General features: G+C 37.7%; 3 protein-coding genes across 3 annotated transcripts; 2 read left to right on the plus strand and 1 right to left on the minus strand.

The window, feature by feature from the left end:
- The first annotated feature begins 1019 nt into the window (after positions 1–1019).
- Positions 1020–3467, plus strand: slc25a4 (solute carrier family 25 member 4). Its single transcript, XM_057332658.1, has 4 exons — positions 1020–1211; positions 2022–2508; positions 2606–2746; positions 2848–3467. The coding sequence occupies exons 1-4, from the start codon at positions 1101–1103 to the stop codon at positions 3003–3005; spliced, it is 897 nt and encodes a 298-aa protein (XP_057188641.1). The 5' UTR covers positions 1020–1100; the 3' UTR covers positions 3006–3467.
- A 1528-nt stretch (positions 3468–4995) lies between these two features.
- cfap97 (cilia and flagella associated protein 97) lies at positions 4996–10574 on the minus strand. Its single transcript, XM_057331454.1, has 5 exons — positions 10368–10574; positions 8926–9856; positions 8545–8831; positions 6518–6665; positions 4996–5775 (listed from the first exon to the last, which is right to left on the minus strand). Exons 2-5 carry the CDS (start codon positions 9827–9829, stop codon positions 5684–5686), a joined length of 1431 nt encoding a protein of 476 aa, XP_057187437.1. The 5' UTR covers positions 9830–9856; positions 10368–10574; the 3' UTR covers positions 4996–5683.
- A 2741-nt stretch (positions 10575–13315) lies between these two features.
- On the plus strand, positions 13316–14829 carry ankrd37 (ankyrin repeat domain 37). Its single transcript, XM_057331693.1, has 4 exons — positions 13316–13618; positions 13819–13968; positions 14074–14165; positions 14400–14829. The coding sequence occupies exons 1-4, from the start codon at positions 13595–13597 to the stop codon at positions 14626–14628; spliced, it is 495 nt and encodes a 164-aa protein (XP_057187676.1). The 5' UTR covers positions 13316–13594; the 3' UTR covers positions 14629–14829.
- Positions 14830–14859: the final 30 nt, after the last annotated feature.

Below are 14859 nucleotides of genomic sequence, written 5' to 3' on the forward strand. Positions count from 1 at the left end.
GGCAACAGACCCAACGAAGATCGAGGGGGGTCAACTGGTTCCCTCGATCACGGATCTAAAGAACAGGCTATTCAATGCGGATATCAGCAGAAAATTAAGGACTCAAGTCAACAAGCCGTTTTAAAATGGCATTGTAACAAAAACAAAAAAACATTATTACACTACAAGTTAATTTATCTCATTGACATTATAAAAGGTCATTCATCGCTGCAGAAAACGTGCTACTTGCGTTTTTGAGAATAACGCATCATGTGACGCATCTGTTGGCAGGTCGCGTGCGAATTCAAATAGCGTTCCCATAAACTTTTGAAACTTACTCTGCAATAAGTACACATCAATATTCCTATAATAGCACATTAGTTGATTTAAGACCTATTGACTATTTAAGGTAATTTTACCAACAATATATAAATGCGTCTGTAGACACAATGAGAACTTTTCAACAAAATAGATCCTAATATATAACATAGCTAACGGACCAAAATTGACTAAACATCTAAAATAACAGAATACAAAAGGTTTCCGGCATTTACTATGCATTTTTAAAACGACCTATAGTGGGTTTAAAGAAATCATGCAGATTTGATCTTGAAAGGATATGAATTTAAAATATAGGCTATTAGGTCTATTCAGCCAGTAAAACTTATTTTTAACTAATATTATAATATTCTGTTTAATCTCAGATTATGCAGCTCTGTAAAGCATTAATGCTAAAAAAAGATTGTGGGTAGTTTTGTGATGAAAACAGCTTTCACAAACATATTAAGCATAAGTATAACACGTTCCAGCAGTTTAAAAACGCGACGTTTTAATGTTTAAAAAATCTTATGTGGGAAATAAAAACCGCCCTTTAAATGTCCCGATACTGCGACCCGGGACAAGAATTAATGAATTTGCGTAAGAGTGACCCATGACCCGGGATATTTATTCAACTTTGAGTTTCTGTTTGGTCCCGCATGGATCCATCATCCTCTCCTCTCGCGATAATGAGGCAAGATATATTAAGGGTCAAGACGAGCGCTCGTCCATTTGAAGGGGCTTCGCCAGAGTTTTATTGGGTGCTTTGGTGGTTAAGATTGTCTTCCAGGACTTAGGACATCATGTCTGACGCAGTGATCAGCTTTATGAAGGATTTCTTGGCCGGTGGTGTGGCCGCTGCCGTCTCCAAGACAGCTGTGGCTCCCATCGAAAGAGTCAAACTGTTACTGCAGGTAAGTTTCATAATGAACATGATTTATTTTAATATCTAACCTTCCATTCACACTTTAAATAATTACATCGAGTACGCCCTTTAATAACTACGAAAAAGTTGCATGTAAGTCTCTGAGAAGTTATAGAAAGGGTACCACGTGCAAGTACAACATACATTTAGTTTCAAAATGTGAAAATAATATCCTAAAACATAATTTAGGACAACATGTTTTAACGTTTCACTTAATGCATGCGCCTACGAATTATGTCGCTGTCCGTGGTGCTGCTTTAAAAAGCGCTACAAAGAATAGGCAAAATGCATGAATTTTTACCACCAAGCAAGGTTTAATTGATTGGGTTTTTGATTCCTTGGTTATTAAAATTTGACCTTGTGAGGACTTCTGTCACCCTTTCTGTAAGTGCCAGAATTACTAAAGGCCAATCACGTGTGTTGAGATCGTGTCTGTGAAGAGCAGCGATATTCGGTATACGTTTAAAGTTAAAAATAGTCTGGAGGCTGCAACCCAATACTCAAACCTCGCGCGCAAGCGGGGTGTGACGCCAAATGAAACTCGCGCACGTGTCAGCTAAATCCCTATAAGTGTAATAAAATAAAAAACATATAACCATTCAAACTCCATCAAAAATCTGAGAAATTTGGGGTTACCAGTACAAAAACTAGCTCCCAATATTCAGTTATCCAGTTATTTAGTTATCCAGGATATCACCTATTCCAGGATAATGCACATTTGACCACAATGAAGCCAGGTGGCTTCCACTCACAAATCTAAGGTGCAACTTCTGTATCATTGTATCACTTTGCTTCACAGGTCCAGCATGCCAGCAAACAGATCACAGTTGAGACACAGTACAAAGGAATCATCGACTGCGTAGTGAGAATTCCCAAAGAGCAGGGCTTTGTGTCTTTCTGGAGAGGCAATCTTGCCAATGTCATCAGATACTTCCCCACACAAGCCCTCAACTTTGCCTTCAAGGACAAGTACAAGAAGATTTTCCTTGGAGGCGTGGACCAGAAAACCCAATTCTGGCGTTACTTTGCAGGTAATCTGGCTTCTGGTGGCGCGGCTGGTGCCACATCCCTGTGCTTTGTCTACCCTCTTGACTTCGCCAGAACAAGGCTTGCTGCTGACATTGGCAAAGGCGCAGCACAAAGAGAGTTCAACGGTCTTGGAAACTGCCTTTCCAAGACGTTCAAGTCTGATGGTATTAAGGGTCTTTATCTTGGCTTCAACGTGTCTGTCCAGGGCATTATTATCTACAGAGCTGCTTACTTCGGTGTCTACGATACAGCTAAAGGTAAGAATTTCATGAGATATGTGGGATGTAGATGGCATAGCAACAGCATGCATTGTATCAAATACATGTAAACACTATGCCGAACTCTATTACTCAGGTATGCTGCCCGACCCCAAAAACACACACATTGTCATTAGCTGGATGATCGCCCAGACTGTCACAGCTGCTGCAGGAATCATTTCATATCCCTTTGACACCGTCAGACGTCGTATGATGATGCAGTCCGGACGCAAAGGAGGTGGGTCAAACTGTGCAGTTAAATGTTCTGTCACCATTTCTTAAACTTGTGTATTGTAGAATTTATGTACAAATTGCTTACTTTTACATTTTCTTCTCCAGCTGACATCATGTATAAGGGCACAATTGACTGCTGGAAAAAGATCATCAAAGATGAGGGCCCCAAAGCCTTCTTCAAGGGCGCTTGGTCCAATGTGCTCAGAGGCATGGGCGGCGCTTTTGTGCTGGTCCTGTATGACGAGATCAAGAAGTATACATAAACATTCTCATTCATCTTGTCCTTATACCAAAGGAAACCCTTTGTGAGCTGTGTATGTCTTAACTGTATGTAGTGAAATCAACCAGGGAGAAGTGGAGGAAGAGTGTACTTAGCCAAGCTGGCCATGGGGTGGGTTGTGATCGAATGTTAGTACAAGACCACCGTACCGTCCACCCCGAAAATTGTAAATATATTTAAATTTAATCCACTGGCTCTCAGTTTAGATGACTTACAGTCTGGTCAGACTGAAAGTGATTTTACCTTCATTTATTCTCTTAAATCCCTTACTAATAATATTATTATGTAAGTTTACATGTTCTACGGTGGCTCTTTTCTTCTGTGGCTAGCTGAACACATTTACTCAACGACTGAAGCAAATGGCTGTACACTGGAAGACTGACTGTTCATGTGGTGTGTTCCGCCTTTTGTGTTCTTTTAATAAGAATAAAAAAATCTTGTTTGGCGTTTTCTTTGATGATCTTGCTGTTGGCAAATTAGCGTGCAGAAAATATTTTTTGTCAATTCACACTGGATTCATAACTCAAATTCATCCACACATATTTATTCATGTTTTAAAATACAAAATAGAAGCTATATGAATCTCACCAAATTCAGGTACAGTATCTGTTCCAGTGGCTTTTAGTCTGTCCAAATGCAATTTAGACTTTTACGAGACAAAAAGTTTGCAACGTTGCACGATTCTGGAAGGTACGTGCAATAAAGGTAATAATATTATCAATTTCCTTTATCAAGTAACAATACCTGAAAACACATTAACAAATATTTCATAATGATCAGGTTTTTATGTACATTGATTTGCTTAATAGGACTAAGTGTTACAATCCCACTATTTCAGCACAGTTGAATTGCCCAATAGGACATTTCCACACCTTATGCATGACAGGGGGAAGCAGTCAAGAATATGAATAGAGGAAAGGAGGTCTGAGATTCACTGGGTTCGTCGGGTAGGCATCCTGTGTTTGGGGGATAAATGATTATAGAAATACATAGCATACTTACCTTTCCTTGCCATTATCAGGGAATGTCCCACTTTCATCACATCCATTATCCTGGGTGAAAGATGCCTTTTAGTGAGGTTCTGCTGATAATGCCCTTATGGTTCCCATCAATGCTTCATTCTGTGAACTACTAACAATATTCTCCAAACTTTCAAATAAGGTGTTGATTCTATTTGCAGAAAATGAAAACTGGAGAACAGGTCAAAATAACAGAAAAGATGCTTGGTATTTTTTCAGACCTCAAATACTGCAAAGAAAACAAGTTCATATTGACTTTTAAGCAATACAACAGTAATATTTGTACATGTATTTAGGAAGTTTAAAAAACATTTTTGACATGTGATCACCTCGATTTTTATAGCAGTTTTAGTCTTGTCATGCTGTCAGTTTCTCACATTGCTATTGGATGACTTTGTCACTTCTGAGGTTTGATTTTGTTCAAATTCAACAGACAATGGACTAAAATGGCCAAAATACATATACGCATGCTGATTATATGACAATTTGGAATGGTCTCTTAATTTTTGGCACAGCTGTAAAGTTATACACAACGTAATAAGATTTACTAACATAATAGTTTTATAATAGACACTTTACCCAATATTATAGTAATACTATATTTATGCATAACAGTTAGTAACAGTAACCAGGCAGCTACAGTAACCTGATTCTAATGACAAAACAAAGCATTCTACAACAATGATAAATATGTCAGTCACTGTGCCATGTGTACTCATTACTTGTCTTGTGTGCCGTGTTAACAAGGGTCAGGCAGCTTGTCAAAAGCACTTTGGGAGTGACAGGTAAATGACAGGTATTGTTTTGCTAGTCTGTTCATTTTAACAGATGGGCCATGTCTGAGCATGTGAGTTGCTCCGTGTCAGCATGGTAAGTATTCAAAAGTCATACGGCTGGGTCAAGAAACATAACTTTTACTTACCAAACAAGGCAACAAAACACTGGATATAACCATAACATATATAGTATTTATTTAGCATTAGATTACAAAATTTACAATATTTTACTAATAGATCACAATTGATTTTTCTGACAATGGCAACTAAAAACATTACATAACACACATCTTAAACATATATAAAGGCTTTTAGCTGAGCTGCACAAATATAAGCACCGATTTACTCTGAAAGTCTTTAAGAAATGGAATGCTACAACAATGTTATATTGATCCATTATAACCCACATACTTTAGAACGATAAACAACTTTAAATGTCAAGCTCTGTAGATCATATGACAAATATGGCAGAATAGACTCCAAACATACAGGATAGAATATAAGGTTTAAAGCATTCATCCAAGTACAGATTTGAACAAACTGTAAATATATGTCACAAGCTGTGCAGGAGATGTCAACAAACTAACAGTCTTTAATAATAAATCCAATGGGAATGCTCAGGAGAAGCTATGACACAACAACTGAAACATACAAACAATACCAGACAAGGAACTGACAAAAACTGGGGGCTTAAATAGACAGATGATTAACAGAATGAGAACAGGTGACAACTACATACAATAACTTTGGAAACAAATGAGTAGAGAGAAAATGAGAACAAAGGAAACTGGGTCAAATTAAACAAGAAACACAGAACGTAACCCGGACAAAAGAAACAGATGTAAAAGAGAAGACAAATCTAAAGATCAGGACCAGGCAGGTCGTGGTGTTGCTCTGTTGAGTTTAGCAGTCCCTGGTCTATCTTTGTGAGGACTACTGCAGGGTCTAGTACTCCTCCCTGTGCTCAAGGAAAAGATTTTTTTTATTTTAAGTAGAGTTGTTAACTTGAGTTTAGATTAATGAGATTAAATTTAACTAATCAATTTAACAATGTTAAAGCATTTCACATAATAACAGGTAATACAAGTGAAAAAACACTGCAGCAGCAAGCTACTTTAAAATAAAAAGGAACTAAATGCAGTACATTTTAAAAATAAAACAAATATGATGTCAAAAAGATGTCTTTGTAACCTATTGGTATCTTAAAGGGGGGGTTCAATAGTGTTTAATGCATTCTGACTTCTTTACACTGTTAAACGTGCTGGCTTCTCATGCTTAAAATGGTCAACTTGTCAAAAACGAGTTGAGTGTATGACATAGTATTTCTGTGCTCGATACACTCCCCCAAGGTTCGTATAGGTTTCAGAAGGTTTTTTTCTAACATGAAATTCCGTTACTTAACAACTTTTCTTAGTCCCTTATTGGGCAATTCTCCCAGAAAGGCACACCCACACGTCAACCAGCGGGAGCGAGAGAAAGAGCACGCCCACACATCACCCAACTAGAGCGAGAGAAAGAGCACGCCCATCAATGTGCTTTGCAGAAGTTCAGCTGTGTTTGTTTGTGCACTGCATTTGTTGCCGGATATGAAACGCATGCAATAAGTGAACCAAATTTGAATATGTGATACTGTAACGGTGATGGCATGCACTTAACAGTTTTCATTTTAAGCAAGGTTTGTGTATTGTGTGAGCACGTACCAGATGTCTTGCTGGATTTCGTTGTGAGTGGAGGAATAGCTGGACCGTGCGTCCCAAGGTATCGACACTGGCGTTGGTGATCAGCAAGTTGTTCATCTCTGGTTAAGCCAGGAGTGGCCTTTACAGATTCGAGACGCCTCAGGAATGCCTGAAATAAGACGTTTAATATACAATTGGTTCTCATTAGTGTCCCAAATACTGACCAATGCTTACCCTGTAAAATTATTTTTTATGCGATAACTGATAATCTCGAATTTTTATCAGTTTTCATGACTTGAAAATTAACAGACAGAGGACTGGAATGGCCACAATACATCTAGAAATGCTTATTAAATGAAAATTTGGAATAGTCCCTTGATTTTTCCATGGCTGTACATAATTGTATATTCGTCAAAAACCCGTATGAATGAACTTTTTTTCTCTGGTCAAAACGTATTGATATTTGAATTCATATTGAAATTTCATAACAAGGAAAGAAATTTAACCAGGAGAAAGGTTTCGTAAAACTGAAAATGTCAGACACCCACATATGACCTCACATAAAAGAGTTCAAGAGAGCAATAACTACAACCTCACACTTTGAAAAGCCACAGTGAGCCATTGAGAATAAAAATAACCAGTGGCTGAGGATCAGAATGTCACAGGCTGTCATTCCTCTATGCGTCAGTACAAACAGCCCTTTGGAAACCTCTCAGTAAGCAAAACCCATGAAAAGGGCTGCAACTGAAAATAGAGTAAAGGTGAAGTTAGAGGACAGCTCGTCCAGAGCTCTTAAAGAAAAAGAGAGCGAATGCCTTGGACTCTTGTTCTTGCGTTCTGGCATTTGTTGCTAGGTAATAAAACGCTAACAAGACCTGCAGGAACATGCAGTCTGGGTAACCGCTAATAGGTTCTATTGATTGTGAGGAAACCTGTTCTCAGTTTTATTCTATTAAATTACAGTAAACTGAGAGCAAGGTTTGTAGGGATGGCAGTTCTTTCTCATACCAGGTGTCTTTACCAGGGGATCCCAAAGCTAATATATTACTATGTTAAACAAAACTGCTAAGTTAAATTCAAGCTTTAAATGTAAAGCCATAATGTAATGTACAGGTACGTCACTCTGTGTACCAATAATGATCATTTTAAAAGCTTTACAATATACACATCATAAAGTATGTAAATATTAATATGGTACTACAGTCAGTACCGGCTCTTTCTCTTCTTTCGCAAAGAGGTCCATGAGCTTATAAGACCTTTATACACTGTTACATTGGTTAGCAGACACATTACCAAACGCTGGTTGCACAAACCGCTCAAACATCTATATCAATACATATTGCTTCTGTGTACTGTATAAATGTGTGCCACTTCAACTGTGAAATACAGTTACTGTAGCATGCCTTCTCTCTTATAATGAATGTCTTACACTGAAGACTGTAAATGTTTGAATACAACTTTCTCTGCCACTCAAGTTTGTATGGGAAGATTAAGGTGTTGAACTCATTGTAATGTCAAACCCAGCATGTGTGCAAAACCAATTCCACCTGTCTCTTCTTGTCTCAGTCAGGTGGTAACAGTCTATGTACTTTCATTGGCTGTGGGTGACAGCACAGTCCCCTCCCCCAGCCCATGAACGCACTTTCACTGAATACTAAAATAAACACTCACACTTAATGCTATTACATAAATAAAGATGACCAAAGAACAAAGTGTATCTGGTAGGTTTGATGAAACACACTGTGGGAAATATACCTGGGTACAGTAAAATCTTAGAATACAAAAACAACACAACCAAAATGTACATGCATACGGTCAATATACATATCTACAGAGTCCCTTGTTTAATGTAAAAATGTAAATATATCATCATATCTACCTTTCATTTAAATTTTGTTGAATTCATTGCACATTTGAACAGATATATAAGGGTAAAACTCCCTCTAGTGGTCACAGAATGAGCGTAACAAACAGCTAAAACAAACCGAGCCACATTTTTCAATCACTTAGTACAGTTAAAATGTATCTGGATAAAACATTTAACTAACCAGGTTCTCCTTATGAATGCGCTCTTGCTCTTTCTGCCTGTTCACAGCGCTGTGGTAAAGCCGCATGGGTGGTGCATTGTTCTTTCGACTACAGGTGGATGAGAACGTAGAGCTGCCACTGCGCGAGCATGCCGATGAACCGGACAGTTCACGTAACAACCGCTGGTTCTCCCGGTCAATCTTCCGAACTTCCTCATTAGTAAAAGAATAGTTTTTACGACTGCTGCCAACACTACTAGGGCTGGAGACAAGCCCCCTTTCCAATTGCTTCTCTATTTTTAAAAGTGCTGTAAGAGGAAACATGTTCTGAATAAGCTGCCACAACAAAAATATACTTTGAACTTTACAGTATACTTCAACCTCTTATATATAGGGGCTCACCTGGTTCATCCTCACCCTCAGAACTTATACTGCCCTGGTCATCTGAAACCTCTTCATTCACAACTGTCTTTTGAGCATCTACTGCCAAATGTCCAGAATGCAGAACCATATCAATAGACTGGGCAGGGCTAACATTTGGTGTTGAGAGAGGGGTGACATCAGTGACCGTATCCTCAGATTCTGCTGATTCTTTAGCCATCTCTCTCTGGTAAGCTGAAGCAACCCTGTAATGTTTCACAGGAGATTTCTGAGAGCAAAATGAGCTTCTCTCCTCTCCGCTGTGGGAAGACTCAGTATCCGATGATGAGGAACGGCTCTGTTTACGAAATTTACCAGCACATTTTTTAGGTGTTCCGTGTGAGGACCGCCTTTGTTTTGCTGATTGTGACTCTTCCTCCTCGCTTTCATCATCACTTCGATGGTATCCGTCGTCATCACTATTGAAATCACCATTGCTGTTTTTCCTGAGCTTAAAATCTGCACTGTTCTCATCATCCAGCTCACGGTCCTCATCAGATGAGTATGACTGCACACTTGATCCTTCATCTGATTGGCTGTTGTCACCAGTCTCTGAGCTTTTGGCACTTGGGATTGGCGAAGATCCCATGAAAAGTGCATTACTGTTTTGTCCCTCTTTCATAAGTCCATTGTCACAATCTTTATTTTCATTGTGTGCCTGGTGTAAACCATTCTCCAGACTTGCTTTTGGTCTTTCATGTCTACCACTCTGAACTTCAGACCCTATCTGATCCATCAAAACATTTGTCTCTTTATTTTTTCTTTCATCGGGTCCTTGTGAGGCCTCCTGTTTATTGAGTTGACCATCCTCAGTACCATTAGCCTCACAGTCAGTGTCAAAGAAAGAGTGGTCCACTTCTCCCTCCGGTTCTTTTGGACTGTACATGTCTGTAGTGTCTTCACAACGTGGAAGCTGAACACGAACCACACACACACACACACACACATGAATAATAAAGTAAATAAGCTGGAATAAACTGTTCAATAGATGATCAAATTGAAAACTGTTTTAGCACTGGTACAGAAAGCACACTTTTGCCTTATCAGTACAGGGTAGCATGTAAACAACAACACACAAACCTTCCCTGTGTATTTTCTAGACATTTATCAAAACATACAGCATAGCAAAGATCTTAGGCCATTAGGAAAACGCTCAATTAACGATTTAAAAGCAGATCCGAGGCTAGTCTTGTTAACACTTACACTAGTGACATGTTTCTATAGCAAGCATTTTAACAAGGAAATGGTTTCGCGGTGTCGCCAGACTCGCAACAGAGAATAACTAACATGGGCAAAAGAGAAACAAGTTTGCCCGTTCATTTTAACGTCTTGAACACTAAATACCACATTCGTTCAGCTCCCATTTTGTTTTAGTTTTATTTTTCTATACTACGTATGCACGCTAATGTGCTAGCCATGCTTACCTCAGAAGCACACCAAAAACACGCGGAACCGCGACACTGCCATGTAAAGTCTCTGAAACAAAACTTAAACAAAACTACTCTTTGCTTTACTTTAAATCCCCAAGTGCCATTGTAATAGTAGAGTTGCTAATAACTACAATGTTAAGATGCGAGCAAAAAACCGCACACTTGCAGTGGCCCAGCAACTCCCTGCAGTGTGGGCTCTTCAGCGACTGTCACTAAGTGACGTCATTTCCTCAAATAGTTTCGCGCCTCATAAAGCAGAAAGTGAGATGCTATTTAATTTTGTAAAGTTCATTAGATCCGTTTCTGATCACATTGTATGTAGACACCATTTTAAGCGAGGAAAGTCATAGAAAAGCAGAACTGCATGGCATCATATTGTACAAATAATGCAACTCACATAAATGCCCTTTTAAACTTATACTCCAATAAGAACAGTTAATGCTATTAAATCTACTGAAGTGTGGTCGTACAGCATTCTACATTCTTTCGTCTCTCTTATTTATGTTTGATTTTGCTTGGCACTTAAATAAAGGTCCATCATGGATATCTTTAATCTATACTTGCCAACTGAAATCTATACTTCTAACTGAAAGCTTGCATTAATAGTTAGAAGTAATTATTTTTATTTAACTGCAAAACCCAGTTAATCGTACATGTTCGATTTATGCACTATACAAAATAACACGAATGTAGCCCTTCATTCTCACAAATGAAGAATCAAACTTGAAGAATTGCTCAGTGATTAAGTAAATTGATGGACATAATATACGCCTATGGAGGACTAAACCTGCAAAAATTATAAATAAATGAATGTATAAATAAATAAATATATAAACGAATAAATGTAATAATATGAAAATAAATACAGGAATGAATGGTTTGATAAAACAAAATAATTCGTTTTAGCTATTATTGATCTTAGCTTTAACTTTTCTTTTCATTTTTTAAATTGATTTATTATTTTTTGTGTCCATTTTTAATTATTTTTAATTATTATTATTTTTTATTTTTAGATTATTTTATTTATCATTTCCTTTTATTTTTACATTTATTTATTTATACGTTTATTTATTTTTATATTTATTTATTATCGCATGTATTTATTTCCACTTTTATTTATTTATTCTTGTATTTATTCTTACTTTTCTGTGTCTTGTATGATAATTAGATGGGTTGGTCTTGCCTACTATTGGTTCAGCGTAGATTGAAGCGTTTGATCGATTACTCTTGACTTGTTTTGGACTAACGTCACGTCACTCACTGATCGTTTGCTTCGTGTATAACGTTAAGTAACTATGGCGGGCGCACAATTAGCTAGAGAGTTACAGCATTTAGCCAATGAAGTCGATAACCATGCATCAAATGACTATGTGTCATTCAGATTAGATGCACTTATTGATGATTTATTACAGATTGACGGCGAGATAAATGACAAAGTTCTCCCTCGGTTGTTAGCCTCTTTGCAGCACATTCAAAGTCTGTGCGAGTCAGAGGGTGCTATGGTGGCGTTACAGTTCAACTGGTGAAAATCATAAAGCACAAAATGTAATAAGGTTTAACTACACAGATGAGCTTGTAAACCGAAGTCGCAAGCTAACGCTTTGTCAAAGTGATAGTTATAAGCAGCCTTTCGGTTAGAAAAAGCGTAAAGATTTAATGTAACATGATGTAACATAATGTAAATGAATTGAGACATAGTGAACTTAAGTCACAAGTTAACACGGTAGTAATGAGCATCGTTCTTTCACTACAGGGGCCATCAAATGGAAACCATTCCTTCTAAAAAGACGTGGTTACTAAACGGTACTCGTAAACTACATTCCATAAGAGATAAATAACACAGAGGTCACAAGTTAAGACGGGCATATTCCCTTGATTCATCCAGCTGCATATTGTTGTGTGACATCTTGATATTATTGCAAAGATCCGCAGCAGCTAGCATTGCGAAATAGCTTAGTGTGATTGTTACCGTAGTGACACGCTGCCTCGCTTTATTGTATGGGTACGAATCCCGTGTCAAATCGCTTTATTTATTTTTTCACCTCGCTTCAGCCGTTACGGGCGATCATACCAATAATTTGCAATCTTAACAAGAATGTCAAAATCATGTAACAAGAAAGTCTGTGTTTATTAGACATCTTAATATCAAGTCGTCTTGTGCTTTCAGAATCGACGAATCTGCTGAGGTCGTTCATGCACCTCTTTGGCAGAGGACCTGTAACCGGAACTTGGTCACCACCTTAGCACCCCCTGACTCGCACAGATTTTGAAGAATTTTGTCATTTATCTCTCCGTCAATCTGTAATAAATCCTCAATAAATGCATCTAATCTGAATGACACATAGTCATTTGATGCATGGTTATCGACTTCATTGGCTAAATGCTGTAACTCTCTAGCTAATTGTGCGCACGCCATAAACGTTATACACGAAGCAAACGATCAGTGAATGACGTGACGTTAGTCCAAAACAAGTCAAGAGTAATCGATCAAACGCTTCAATCTACGCTGAACCAATAGTAGGCAAGACCAACCCATCTAATTATCATACAAGACACAGAAAAGTAAGAATAAATACAAGAATAAATAAATAAAAGTGGAAATAAATACATGCGATAATAAATAAATATAAAAATAAATAAACGTATAAATAAATAAATGTAAAAATAAAAGGAAATGATAAATCAAATAATCTAAAAATAATAATAATTAAAAATAATTAAAAATGGACACAAAAAATAATAAATCAATTTAAAAAATGAAAAGAAAAGTTAAAGCTAAGATCAATAATAGCTAAAACGAATTATTTTGTTTTATCAAACCATTCATTCCTGTATTTATTTTCATATTATTACATTTATTCGTTTATATATTTATTTATTTATACATTCATTTATTTATAATTTTTGCAGGTTTAGTCCTCCATATACGCCTGCATGTGACCGCATGTGTACGTGTAGAACCGCACACAACTTGTCGAGTTGTGTGTGTGAAAAGCTGAATACAAAGTCACGTGATACAGAAGGCACACTCTTGATCCCGATTGGTTGATTTTGTAGAACCACATTTGACGTGGCCCGAATAGCTTTTCTGATACAAGTGTGGTTGTTTGAATGCAGAACACTGATGGTCAACGGAGGAGAGACTGCTACAACCAACAAATTACATATTATACAAACATTTATGCGGTGCTGTTCCCTGTGGAAGTAACCAGACATCAGTTATGTTTTTGCTCGAGACAGTGTCGGTAAGTCAGAAGTAATTAAATAAAAATACTGTTGTTTCAATAAGAAAACCTCCGTGTTTCAAGGCAGGTGTAAACAAAAGGGAACCTAAAATACAATTATTGTTATGTTTGCCAATGCATATTTTAAGAAGCCAGAAAATATTTGTACTTATGTTTCCCGTTTTTTAATGTGGGTTCTGTTTAATTTCATGTACAAACAGCTGGACTGCGTAAGCTGTCTTTTTGAAAGCGGTTTTGCAGTAAATTGTGGTTTAGATTCAGGACAGTCCCCTGCACATCGAGCAGCATGCGGTGGACAGGCGTTCTGTTTGCTGTGGTTGCTCCAGACAGGCGCAGATGCAAACCAAAAGGTACACCCATCGCCTTTACAAAACGTCTGATAAACAAATCCGCAGTAGTAATTTGGGCACACAGTCTACATTTAATTTGAGAAACATTTGACCAATTTTTTAAAGGATGCAAGTGGGGAGACCCCCACGCATAAAGCAGCCAGAGCTGGGAGCGCGGAGTGCATAAGCGTGCTGATGGCAAGTGATGCAAAAATCGAGTAAGTAGAATTTTGGCTTGCATTCATATGAACGACAACGTGTATAAATGTGCTAAATGTCCATAACTTCGCTCCATCATTGGGCGTAGGACACATAAAAATAAATAAAATTACTAATTTTGCTGCTAAAACAAACATTTCCCTTACCATGACTTAGAAACTTGCTTAAACGCACCATCCTTTCATACAGTGTTTGTATGCTGTGCTAATTGCATTATTTTAATTGGCTTTCAGCATTTGCAACAACTCTGGAAAGACTGCCGAAGATATAGCGTGGTCTTGTGGGTTTGAGGAGTGCGCTAAGTTTTTTAACACACATAGAAGAACACAGGACTTAAGAAACTTATCATCATTATCTTCAACGATTGTCGAGCGGCAGGTTCTGAATGGCTCTCTGGCGGGACAGAAGAGAGGGTGCACTGGGTCTGATGCAGAAGATGGCAAGAAATCTCGCGACTGGTGATGAATGGCTCTCTCTTCATGGGAACATTAAAGTAATATCCATGCCAGTTATTCAACCATTATATAACTGTGAAGTAAATGGGTGAACAGATGAATAGGCATGTCCATACAGTAGAACTACTGTAGCTTTAACAGTGAAGGACAACTTGCCGTGTTCTAGGGTCAGCGATTTAGGTCCGAATATGAATGGAATATATTCTGATACTGGAAAGACTGTACATACATTGCATAC

Source organism: Triplophysa rosa, linkage group LG4, assembly GCF_024868665.1.
Source record: "Triplophysa rosa linkage group LG4, Trosa_1v2, whole genome shotgun sequence".
NCBI lineage: Eukaryota > Metazoa > Chordata > Actinopteri > Cypriniformes > Nemacheilidae > Triplophysa > Triplophysa rosa.

What these genes read in the sequence shown, in the direction of transcription:
- slc25a4 (XM_057332658.1), top strand. Translation starts at nt 1,101, where the DNA reads ATGTCTGACGCAGTGATCAGCTTTATGAAGGATTTCTTGGCCGGTGGT. An exon ending in GAGTCAAACTGTTACTGCAG is followed by an intron (nt 1,212 to 2,021) that starts GTAAGTTTCATA and finishes TTTGCTTCACAG; the next exon opens with GTCCAGCATGCCAGCAAACA. An exon ending in TGTCTACGATACAGCTAAAG is followed by an intron (nt 2,509 to 2,605) that starts GTAAGAATTTCA and finishes TCTATTACTCAG; the next exon opens with GTATGCTGCCCGACCCCAAA.
- cfap97 (XM_057331454.1), bottom strand. Translation starts at nt 9,829, where the DNA reads ATGTACAGTCCAAAAGAACCGGAGGGAGAAGTGGACCACTCTTTCTTT. An exon ending in TGAGGGTGAGGATGAACCAG is followed by an intron (nt 8,832 to 8,925) that starts GTGAGCCCCTAT and finishes TTCCTCTTACAG; the next exon opens with CACTTTTAAAAATAGAGAAG. An exon ending in GCATTCATAAGGAGAACCTG is followed by an intron (nt 6,666 to 8,544) that starts GTTAGTTAAATG and finishes GTCTTATTTCAG; the next exon opens with GCATTCCTGAGGCGTCTCGA.
- ankrd37 (XM_057331693.1), top strand. Translation starts at nt 13,595, where the DNA reads ATGTTTTTGCTCGAGACAGTGTCG. An exon ending in TTTTGCTCGAGACAGTGTCG is followed by an intron (nt 13,619 to 13,818) that starts GTAAGTCAGAAG and finishes ATGTACAAACAG; the next exon opens with CTGGACTGCGTAAGCTGTCT. An exon ending in GCAAGTGATGCAAAAATCGA is followed by an intron (nt 14,166 to 14,399) that starts GTAAGTAGAATT and finishes ATTGGCTTTCAG; the next exon opens with CATTTGCAACAACTCTGGAA.